The 12,517-nt window shown below is 34.2% G+C and overlaps 1 protein-coding gene across 5 annotated transcripts in view; it reads right to left on the minus strand.

Moving 5' to 3' along the window:
* The window catches only part of ATR (ATR serine/threonine kinase), a 114,574-nt gene that overhangs the window by 49,951 nt on the left and 52,106 nt on the right, over positions 1-12,517 (minus strand). For 4 of the 5 annotated variants that reach the window (XR_014824067.1, XR_014824066.1, XM_084989926.1 and 1 more), the window contains exons 23-26: positions 11,417-11,530; positions 7,412-7,527; positions 3,010-3,130; positions 1,154-1,291 (exon numbers count right to left, since the gene is read on the minus strand). Coding sequence is in view for 2 of the 5 variants with exons in the window: in XM_084989926.1 (XP_084846052.1) it covers positions 1,154-1,291; positions 3,010-3,130; positions 7,412-7,527; positions 11,417-11,530 (489 nt within the window). In the remaining 3 variants the exon portion in view is untranslated. The remainder of the gene's footprint in view (positions 1-1,153; positions 1,292-3,009; positions 3,131-7,411; positions 7,528-11,416; positions 11,531-12,517) is intronic. The other variant, XR_014824068.1, reaches the window with a different exon arrangement.

Consider the following 12,517-nt stretch of genomic DNA (forward strand, 5'->3'; position numbering starts at 1 on the left):
TGTGCTTGGGCTGTGGGATGGAAATCCTGTGAAATCAGATTGTTATGATCATTATACAACTACAGATGTGACAAATTCATTTGAGTAATTAAAAAAAAATAGAAAAAAAATCCAACGTGGATTAATAATAATCTCATCTATAATTAAGCCAATAAATTGTATCTTTGAAAAAGAAAATATCACAAAAATAAACACAAAAATAAATATTTAACAATTCTTTTAGATTATTCAATAAATGATTATGAAATTTTTTTTTTCTTTTTTTTAAGACCTTGGTAGTGGCATTTTAATGGCTTGTGGTGGTGGTGGCAGTGGCATCAGCAAAAGGGGGAGAGTTTGCCCCGCCCCTGGAGGAAGGAACTTAGGCTCAGAAGGGGGCATCTGGCCCCCAGTGGGTCTAGCAGTCTTCTTCTCATTGGACGGAGACCAAGAAGGTGCGGATTTTCATGGGCTGCAATGTGATGGTGGCAGACACCAGCCAGGATGGAGGAGGATGGGGTGTGGGACCCGTGTTTGCTGTCCACTTGAGCCCGGGGAGTGGGCCCAGAGCTAGTTGGCCTGGTTGGCTGCCAGCGTGGTGATAATGAAATTATTTATTAACTAGCAGTAAACAAAATGTAAAACAATACCTCACAGTCTCTGCAAAAATCAATTTCAGAGTAATTGGAGAGCATGTAAAAACAAAAGGATCAAAAGAACATGTAGGAAAATATGTTCATGATATTGGATAAGAGAAGCATCACATGAAAGGCTTAAAATTCCAAAGTTATACAAGATGTATAAATTTGGCACTTATGTAAACTTTCTGCATGGAAAAAGGTATAAAAGAAAGGTTACAAAGAAAATTACTAATTGGAAAAAATTTTTCTAAGATATGACTGGCACAAACTAGAATACAGATCAAACTCCAAACTCCTACCAATTATGTAAAAAGGATGCACACATGTACACAACCCAAATAGGTAAAGGATGTGAACCAAGCATTACATAATTGTTTGATAAATAAAAATTTTTAAAAGGACTCTGTAAGCATTTAGATATGTACATGCATAGCATACATTGATCTACATTTCCTACTAATATGTAGCCTTTTTAATATTACATTGCACAAATGTTTAGACAAAGAGAAACCAAATAAAATGATATTTCTTACCTCCTGCTGATCTTCTTGATTACAACCCAACAAGACATACACTAGAATATGTGGAAGAAGATAGATGGTCACCTTGAAATCATGCTTCATCATAATGCTACAGCAGTTGAAGATTTTACTGGCAAGATCATGCCGAACCTATAAATCCCAGTGATATAAAGAGAGTAAGTAGTTTTATACATTTTATTCTTTTGATTAATGCCAACAAACAACACGTGAGCTAATTTATCTTTGCAGAGTGGGTATTCTCCTATTGAGAAAGACACTCAAGCAAGGAGGTTTCAGATTACCAACTCTCTGGTTAAGTACCTACACTGCTGAGACCCCTACAGGCAATATAGCTACCTGGACTGCCAACTACCACAGCAAAAATTATCTTTTCCCCTTATAGTTCACCTAAAAATGCATCACGTTTTGTTACAGATTAAATTCCCGAGCTACAGTATATTTTACCTAGCCAACATTAAATTTAGTATCGTTATTTCCTAAGCACATAGATGAAGAAAGTAAGCAAAAAATATGCCCTGGGGCAGCACATTAAGTCCAAGATACACATTTTTAATAAGTAAAAAATGGTGATTAACTATACAGAAAAAAATGAAAGAAATAAAAAATTAAATTATTTGGAGTTAGAGTCAAATTTATTGGTATACTCTAACCTTTAATTTACCAACATAATTGTTCTCATAAAAAGGTTTTTCCTTCTTCAAATATAAATTCTTCACCAAAAAACAAAATTAAAAATCCCCAAAACTAAACTAAAACTAAATAAAATATTCTACAGTAGAAAGTAATTAATTTAACAGTATTCTACATTTCACATATTTTCAGTAAGTTCATTAAAAAATGAAGACAAATACTATATGATATCACTTATATCTGGAATCTAATAGATGGCACAAATGAACCTTTCCACAGAAAAGAAACTTATGGATTTGGAGAACAGACTTGTGGTTGCCAAGGGAGAGAGTGAAGGAGTGGGATGGACTGGGAATCTGGGGGTTAAGAGATGCAAACGATTGCATATGGAGTGGATAAGCAATGAGATCCTGTTTATAGCACTGAGAACTTTATTCACTTGTGATGGAGCATGATGGAGAATAACGTGAGAAAAAGAATACGCATGTGTGTGGAGGAAGGGGGTGAGACTGGGTCGCTTTGCCGTATAGTAGAAAACTGACAGAACACTGTAAACCAACTATAATGGAAAAAATAAAAATCATTAAAAAATGAGAGAAAATTCCTGAAATTACCAGATACAAATTATTATAATATGTTAAAACACTAATAGAAATATGAACTAACAAAAGTTGTGAATTTTAAATATGGCTTAAACATTTCTGAGGAACACAGAGTACCTTTTATCTGTCCAGTGTGTAAAAAATTCCATATTCAGAAAACAGAAGTATATACCTATTATCCCATGAATTTCATTTTTAGAAAATCTTTATTTTTATTTTGGAGGAAGTTCAGATAATGTGTCCTCTTTTAGAAGCAGCCACTAAGGGACAATGTATCTTGTTCTTACATAAGACATCTTTTTATTATGTAAGAAGTCTGATAAAATATTTACATCCTTTTAGACAATATTCTTTACAATGCAAACAGACATAATGTAACAGACATTTTACAAACACATTAAAACTACAGTAATTTGTTCAATAAAATAATTATCTTACTCAGAAACTGTTACAGTAACAGAGAAATCATTACTCTAACAGTAAACACTTTGTACAAAAGTTTCCATCATTACCAGCACAAATATTTCAATGCCTACTGAGTGTGCTATAGATTCAGACAAATGTTGTTTCCTTTACAATTTCTATTCAGTTAAACTCTGAATAGAATTCTCTTACCTTTGTTATAAGATAACCTGCCCAAGATGCTGACCATTCTGCAAAGTTATTACCTAATTTACTTAAGTAAATAGGCTTCTTTACTCCAGACCAATCTGTTGATTTCTGAGAGCTCTTATATCTGTAATTTAAAAATTGTGTTTATTAAAAAATATATAAATATATATTCATCCGCTTAGAACTTTACTAAAGTAAGTATAAGAAACTGTATTACCTCCTTTACTGACTACCCCATTACTGCCTTGCATTTACTGAAATGTGGCTAAAGTCACTACTTTCCTAAAGCCTTCTTAACAGTGGGATGGGAAATCATTCTTGCAAACTCCAAGTACTTCAAAGGATTTGAGTTTGCCTCCTCCCTTCCTCGGTGCTCCTTTCAGATCCTTCCAACTCCAACCTTGTTTAAGAAAAATCTGTTCCTTTGAGGTTCAAGATACCCAGGTATATATACTACTCTCTACTCCTCATTAAGGAAGGCTATCTACCAAACTTACTGATTTCTAAACTCACTGATAACTTTGGTACATTGATCACTGTTTCCTTTCTTCCTCAAGTCTTGTCATCCAAAGTGTCTGCAATGTCTGGCTGGGCCATCAAATCAAACTGAAGACTTATCAATGACTTTCTCTTCTACTTCTTTATCGGGACTCCCTTGGGAATACAGGGAAACTTCCTCACTTCCAAAATGAACTTTGCTTTGTTGGCAGTTTCCAAATTTCCAGTTCTTTCACTTAGTTACTCTAACACATTTGTTCTCTCTCATTGAGCTCTTCTGTTCCTCGACCCTACTAAACTCTCCTGATCTATAATAACTTCCTTTGATTACCTCTTTCCCTAACCAGCTCAGTCTCCACACTTCAAGCACTCTCTTGGTAATATTCTCTACCTACTTCATTGTCACACTATTTTTACCAGCTGGTACCCATCATCAACCTCTCAATGTTGGATCAATCTAAATGCCTGCCTTCACTGAAATGGTACTAGACCACCGCACTGATAGAGGAAAAAATCACTCTATTGCCTATGAGATCAGTACTTCTATATATTTTAGTCTTCAACTTCAACAGACCTCTATCTTGCCCAGAAATCCTTCTAATTTTTCCTCATCAGCTCTCTCTTCTTTCTAGTGGCTATTTCAAATCATCACCTCTCCTCATATCACCTATATCGACTCCATTGCCACTGTTTTTTTTTTTTTTCAATTTTTGAATGCTTTGTTTTTTTATTTTTATTTTAGGTATCACTATTACTCCCATTTAAATTTTTTTTTAATTTTTAAAAACATTTGTATAGTGGTTTCTGTTACTTAAAAAAAAAAATTTAGAGCTCCTGCTGTAGTGCAACAGAATTGGCAGCATCGTGGGAGCACTGGGATTGGTTTGGATCCCCAGCCTGGCACAGTAGGTTGGGGATTTGGCATTGCTGCAGTTTTGGCTTGCTTTGTGGATGTAGCTCAGATCTGATCCCTGGCAGGGGACCTCTATGTGCAGCAGGACGGCAAAAAAAATTTTTTTTATTATAGTTGATTTATATTGTTGTGTCCATTGCCACCTTCAGTCAATAATTTCATCTCCCACACCTTTTACTTCATGGAGGAAAAAAAAAAAACCCATTAACACAATCCCACAACTAAATCTAAAATTAGCTAAATTCTATCCATTATTTTATCTCCCCCATAACAGAAAAAGATTTCACTTCCTCTAGTCTAATCTCCCATTAGATACATGGCTATAATACTAGATGCTCCTAAGGGTCCTTATTATCTCAAGTATCACTTCTCTCTTTCATAACTTCAAAATTATCTTTTCTATTTGCTCTTCAGCATTAACATTTAAACACGTTCAAATAGGTCCCATATTACACATGTGGAAAGCAATTTTTTGAGGTAAGTGGGTTCCTTTTCAATCACCGCAGAATGTTAAGAAATGACAAATACAATTAATGCCATATAGTAAAGGTTCTCAGCAAACATTACATATTTCACTGTATCCCAAATTGCTAAAAACTGAAAAATCCAATAATCTCTCTGGTTTGATCACTATGAATATAATTCTCTAGATGATTTTTACCAAGTTTTATGGTGAACTTAGCTAGAAAACCACTGATACTGGAGTGCAAGTAAATATCTACCAAGACATATCCTGATATTTTCTCCTAAAATTATTTCTGTGGCAACTTTGAACTACAGTTGATTTACCAAGTTCTAAAAATCAAATCTCCCAAATACAGCCACTCCTTTGATCCAGACTTAGTGACTGAAAATAAATAGCCTAAGTTGGGGGTGGGGGAAGAATCTGGGAGTACAACTTTAAAGCAGAAAAAATGAAGATAAACTTTTAGGAAGTCCTTTATCTCTCCCAGGCCTTCTGGAGCAAAACCCAAACAGTCCAAGCAATAAAACCGCCCTATTGGCTAGCCTGGTATCTTGATGTTTCATAAGAAATGTTTCGATTCCATTAATATTGCTCTCTATTGATCTCTTATATTATGAGGCAGCAATTTCAGTGAGCAGATCCTAGCTAGATAAATCTTACTTTTATCACTGAGGGACCATCTGAGATGTTCCTTCAAACTCTCAGATATAAAAGAAAGATCATAAGAATTCTCGTTGCTTTGCTAAGATCACTCTTATAAATGACCACTTATATGTTCTTATAAAAGAACAAGTTGGGAGGAAATATTGGCTTCTTTTAAAATATTAAATTGAATAATAAGTAAGGAGAAATGTTAGCTTCTCCTTCATATGAAATAGGGAATAGCAACCCCACCTCTTCCAAAAAAAGCAAAATTCAACAATCTGAAATTGAATAAGCATTTATTACAGAATATAAATCAAATGTCAGATACTCTGCTAGGAAATTTTTAATATTACCTTTATTCCTAATGATCACATAAAGGAAAACAATCCACATTTTCAACATGAAAAAAACTGAGACTTGGAAATATTAAGTAACTAGCCCAAGACTTCAGAGCTAGCAAATGTCGAGCCAAGACTCAAATTTGGATCTATGTGACTAAAAACTATAAACTTTCCATTAGATTACAGAATCTTAAGCATCTGTCTGTGCTATAAAATATAGAAAAAAATAATGAAGTGAGGAGTCCTCAAAAAAAAAAAGAAAAAACAAATATTACTTTATTTTAGTAAAATATATCTTCGAGTAATGTTATTTATAAGAAATAAAATGATGTTTAAAATGTTTCTAAATATAAAAGAGCATCTAGCAAATAAGTATACATACTTACATTCTTTACGAAGAATTTTACCACAAGTCTAGGTATTATACTAAGGCTCAAACACTAAATTATCCAAGGTCACATATCTAATAAGCTTGTATTTTATTTTATTTTTAAATGTTTTTTGTATTTTCTAGGGCCGCACCGGCAGCACATGGAGGTTTCCAGGCTAGGGGTTGAATAGGAGCTGTAGCTGCCAGCCTTCACCAGAGCCACAGCAACAAGGGATCCGAGCTGCGTCTGTGACCTATACCATAGCTCATGGCAATACCGGATCCCTAACCCACTGAGCAAGGCCAGGGATCGAACCCATAACCTCATGGTTCCTAGTTGGATTCGTTAACCACTGAGCCACGATGGGAACTCTCAATAAGCTTGTACTTTAGACTATCTAAAATTAAAGTTTCTAACTAAAAACAATTTACAGACTTCAATCAGTCCTGACAAAGTTATTAAAACAGAAAAAAAAAAAAGGTTAGAAAGTACTTTTTTTTAAGTAGGAGAAAATATTTTCATGAGGAGAAACTGGTAGGGGTAAAAAAAAAAATCCCTGATCTCTAACTGGGATTCCTAAAGGTTTAGCACTAGCTTTAAACTCTTCAATTTCTGTATTAATTAGACCTACCAAAAACTTCAATTCATATTCAACTTAAAGCAGATTTTTTTCAAAGTACTACTGACAGTTGAATTAAAAAGAAAATTAATCCTTTCAGTTTCAATGAATTTGACTAAATACTTAAAAGTTAGAGAAATTTTTTTTTTTTTAGGGCCGTAGGTGCAGCATATGGAAGCTCCCAAGCTAGAGGTTGATTTGGAGCTGCTGGTCTATGCCACAGCCACAGCAACAACAGATTTGATCGGTGTCTGCAACCTATACCAGAGCTTACAACAACCCCAGATCCTGAACCCACTGAGCAAAGCCAGGGGTTGGACCCGCATCCTCATGGATACTGGTCAGGTTCGTTACCACTGAGCCACAATGGGAACTCCTTAAAGCTACAAAATTGAACCAAGATTTGACAAGATTATAAGCATAAATCCCAGTAGACAAATACATAATAAAACATACTAAAAATATTTTAATGTTAAAGTTATATAAAAAATAACACTTATTTTATAAAGTTAAAAACAACTTTATGAAGATAGTTTTAATGAGCCTACAGACCTAGTATTTAGATGAGGTTCCAGTATTTCCCGAACATGCTCAGGAAACCTTCTCCACAACTGGTGACCTGGACCATCGGTCTGCATCTCTCTGCAGTCATAAATAGAAAGTAATTCCTACAAATACATATTTTACACTTGTAAATTGACAGTGAAACAGATAAAACATTACATCCATCAACATTCTACACAATTAAAGTTATAAAATACAGAGAAGAATACATAAAATCATAAAATTTTCAAGTTGTGTACTTGCTTAGGACATTTACCTAATGCTTAAAACCATTTAGGTGACTTAGGTCACAAAGCTGTGGCAGTACTTGAACATGTAATTTGTTTGCTATACATAACATGTATTGAAATATATGATTAAACTATTTGGAGGAAAAACTGGAATTTTCTATATTTGCAGGGTTCTTAGAATTTAACCTTTTCTGATTTTAAATGAAAGTAATCACAAGTCCAGAATAGCTAGAAAAATTAAGATAGCTCAAATTCTAGGTATAAAATTCTGAGCTTATAAATCTGAAAATAAGATGCAAATGTTAAAGGCCAATTTACTCTTCAAGCCCAGAAACTAAATGGTTATATTTTACTTTACTTAAAATAAAACGAGATTTTAGAGATGAAGGAAAAAAAAACTTTATCTCTAATACTAATCTTTAAAACAAGACAAATATGTTAGGGTATTATATCTTTCATCTACTATTCCTTCCTTCCAATTCCACTGAAAATGACTATATGAGATAGATATATTACTGATAATTATAAGGTATAAGCAATTTCTAATATATACTTATATTTAGTATTTTATTAAAAATAAATATAAATATCGATAAAATGCACTTATATTTACTATTTTTTAATAAAAGGAAGGATGTGAAAGTTCAAAGAAATACTAAAAACTCATTTTCATTTAACTCTAAAATGGCATTAAAATTTTGTCTGAAGCCAGCTTTTTCTGATGTTTGCAAAGTCAGAAGTCCTTATAATCAACCTCCAATAACAAACTGAGTAAATTAGCAATCTTCAAACTTTTTAGTTTGGGGACATTTTATATTAACTCTTAAAAACACTAACATTAGGGAGTTCCCATTGTGGCTCGGCTGGTTACGAACCAGACTAATATCCACGAGGATATGGGTTTGATCCCTGGCCTTGCTCAGTGGGTTATGGATCCAGTGTTGCTGTGAGCTGTGGCATAGGTTGCAGACGCGGCTCAGATCCCACATTGCTGTGGCTGTGGTGTAGGATGGCAACTGAAGCTCTCATTCAACACCTAGCCTAGGAACTTCCATATGCCAAAAAAGAAAAAAAGAAAAACAAACAAACAAAAACACCAATATAGGGTTAGGAGAGGGAGAATTGGATGAAGGCAGTCAAAAGGTACAAAATTCCAGTTATAAATAAATACTAGGGATATAATATGTATCATGATAAATATAATTAATACTGCTGTATGTTATATATGAAATGTTAAGACAGTAAATCCTAAGAATTCTCATCACAAGGAAAAAATACCTTTTCTTAAATTTAATTTTGTATCTATATGAGATGATGGATGTTCACTAAACTTACTGTGATAATCATTTCATGATATAGGTCAAATCATTATGCTGTGCACCTTAAACTTATACAGTACTGTATGTTAATTATATCTCAGTGAAACTGGAGGAAAAAACAAACAAAAAACACTTGCTTCATATTTCAGCTGAGAAAACAAGCAAACAGAAGAGACCTCTGCAACTTCCATGTTAATATCTCCCCAGACAGCAATATCAGTATCAGTGCTTATATGCTCTTTCTCTCTTCTTACTACAGATGAATTGTTTTTGTTTTTAAAGAAGGATACTTTCCATTTGCATGCTATATTCCACATCTCTTCACCTACTTAAAATAGTATTATATCAGTTCTCTTCTATATCATCATATTCTCCTCTTGCTGAACTGTTTCCAAGCAACATATAAACATACTGTTATTTTTCCCATCTTTTCTCTCTTTCCTCCTCAGCTACCATCTCATTCTTCTGCTCTCCTTGATAGCAACACTCCTCAAGAGTTTCTGCAGTTTCTCTATTCCCTCTCTTCCCACATGTTTTAAAAATTTTCTAATAAGGCTTTCTAAATTCCACTGAAACTGCTCTTAACAAGATCAGCAGTAGCCTTTATGTTACTATAACCAATGGTCAATTGTCAACTCTAAAATTATTATACCTACGACCAGCATTTAGATCACTGCATGTTTCTTGAAACACTTTCTTGTTTTCCAGAATACCATATTCTTCTACTTTATTGGTAACTCCGTCCGTTTTACTTCTTTTCTCTTCTTCCCACTGACCTCTCATTGTCCAGGTCTCAATTATAAGAACCTTTTTACCTCTACCTTCTCCCTCTGTTGATCATCTCATCCAGAATCACAGTTTTAAATAAATATCATCTCTATTATGAATACCTCCAAATTTTTAACTTTAACCCAGGTCTTTCACCATGAATTTCAGACCTGAGTGTTTAACAAAATTAATTGTATTTCATTGAAAAAAATACCATAAAAAGAGGCAAAGAAAACCAAATCAGAAAACTACTTATTACATGTATGGTAGACAAAGGGTTAATTTCATTCTATCCAAATAGGTCTTAAAAATCAATTAAAAAAAAAATTTAAGCCAATACCACGGGAAAAAGGTAGAAAAGATCACCTAGAGAAAATTCACAAAAAAACAATAGATATATAAAAGATATTACACTCTCTCATAATTAAATGCAAATTAAAATAAGACAATACCAATTTTCATCTGTCACATTGGCAAAGATTTAAAATTTTAATAAAAGGGGGAGTTCCCGTCAGTGGTTAATGAACCCAACTAGCAACCACAAGGACGGAGGTTGGTCCCTGGCCTTGCTCAGTGGGTTAAGGATCAAGCATTGCCATGAACTGTGGTGTAGGTTGCAGACTCGGCTTGGATCCTATGTTGCTGTGGCTGTGGTGCAGGCCAGCAACTGTAGCTCTGATTTGACCCCTAGCCTGGCAACTTCCACATGCCACGGGTGTGGCCCTAAAAAGACAAAAGACTAAATAAATAAATAAATAAATAAATAAAATTTTAATAAAAGGCAGATTTGTCAAGGGAGTATAAACTGGTGACACTTTTGGATAAAACCTATTAAATGCAAACTATTGTACTTGCTCTGAGACATATTTTCATTTTTAGATATTTATATTATTGATATATTCACTCAAGTACTCAGAAATTATATGTATATATCCTAAATGGTTTTTTTTTTTTTTTTTGCTTTTTTTCAGGGCCACACCCACGACATATAGAGGTTCCCAGACTAAGGGCCTCATCAGAGCTACAGCTGCTGGTTTACACCACAGTCATAACAATGCCAGATCCAAGCCACATCTGTGACCTACACCACAGCTCACAGCAACGCCAAATCCTTAACACACTGAGCAAGGCCAGGGAATGAACCCACAACCTCAGGGTTCCTAGTCAGAATCATTTCTGCTATGTCATAACGGGAACTCCAAAATCACTTTTATAAAAGCGAAACATTGAACACTACCTAAAGTGTTAAATAAATAAAATTATGGTACATTCATACCGAATATTAAGCCACTGAAAAGAATGAATTAGAGATATATATAGTGACATGGAAAATTACACAAGATAGACTGCTAAACGCAAAAGAAATCAAGTATTGTTAAATTATAAAAAAACAAAAAATAAAATAAAATGGAAAAAAAAAAAAAGAAATCAAGTATTGTGATCTCCTTGCTTGATAGAGAAAAGATATACAACTTGTATGTACATAGAAAAACTTGTCAAAGTACCTATAATAATCTATTAGAAGGGTATATTTCTGTACTCTGACAATTTGTCATGAACTTATATTACTTTGATAATAAAAATGAAACTAAAAAAAATTTAAAAAGCACAGAATCTACAGCTCCCTTGCTAGAATTTAATAACATAAAGCCAGCAATGTTTATATACACTCTTACCTGAATGGCATAAGCAGCTGAATCTTGAGCTCGGCTGTTATCTGCATATGCAAGGTATGCTCTTGTTAGTTCCATCAATAATCCATAGGCAAAGCTTGAATCTTCTACTCCAGTCTCAATAAAAACAAGAAAAAACTTAAAGGAAAATTTGTACAAATTTTCTTAAATTGTACCACGAATTCTATGATGAATTTAATTTAGTTGTCTAAGTGAATTAAACTTAGAAAAGGAAAGCTTAGTAAAGTTCACACAAAGTTTGGTACCAGGACTAAAATATAATCTATAGCTAAGAAGCCATCTAAGGCTTTATAGAGTGTCAGAATCATTCAAATTTTACATAGCTCCACCAATTGGCACATTTTGTTTTTTAACCCTTGGAAAGAAAACTGTATGTAAAGTATGTCCTAAATTGCTTTCTGTAGAACCTTGGTCACTTGAGAAGTCCCCCAAAATAATTTTAACATATCCTCCCCTTGGAGATTCACAATGTGCACCTATATTTAATTTTGTTTTACAAGATTTCCCATACTCATTTAACTATGGAAATATTTTTACATACATACTATTAAAATACCTGGGAAATTAGTTTCCCATGGAGGTATCTGCAATTGTGTTTAAATGGTAATATTTAAATAATTAATTAGGTTTTAAACATTTCTCAGTATTAGGTTAGAAAGCTTATTTAAAAGAACACAACTTGGAGTTCCCCTCATGGCTCAGTGGTTAACGAACCCGAGTAGTACCCATGAGGATGCAGGTTCGATCCCTGTCCTTGCTCAGTGGGTTAAGGATCTGGTGTTGCTGTGAGCTGTGGTGGAGTTCACAGATGTGGCTCAGACCCAGAGTTGCTGTGGCTGTGGCTTAGGTCGGCAGCTACAGTTAGGATTGGACCCCTAGCCTGGGAACCTCCGTATGCCAAGGGTATGGCCCTAAAACAAGACAAAACAAAAAACAACAAAAAAAGAACCCAACACATTAGGCTGGGCTCCAAATTTAGAGCTTTTGGCCAAAGATCTCTGCAATAGAAGTTCCCATTGTGGCTCAGTGGGAAAGAACCCGACTAGTATCATTGACGATGTGGGTTCGATCCCTGGCCTTGCT

Source organism: Sus scrofa, chromosome 13 (genome assembly GCF_054392235.1).
Source record: "Sus scrofa isolate SSC_HxYL_T2T_F1_AM1 chromosome 13, Sscrofa_HxYL_maternal_Yorkshire_Landrace_v2.0, whole genome shotgun sequence".
NCBI lineage: Eukaryota > Metazoa > Chordata > Mammalia > Artiodactyla > Suidae > Sus > Sus scrofa.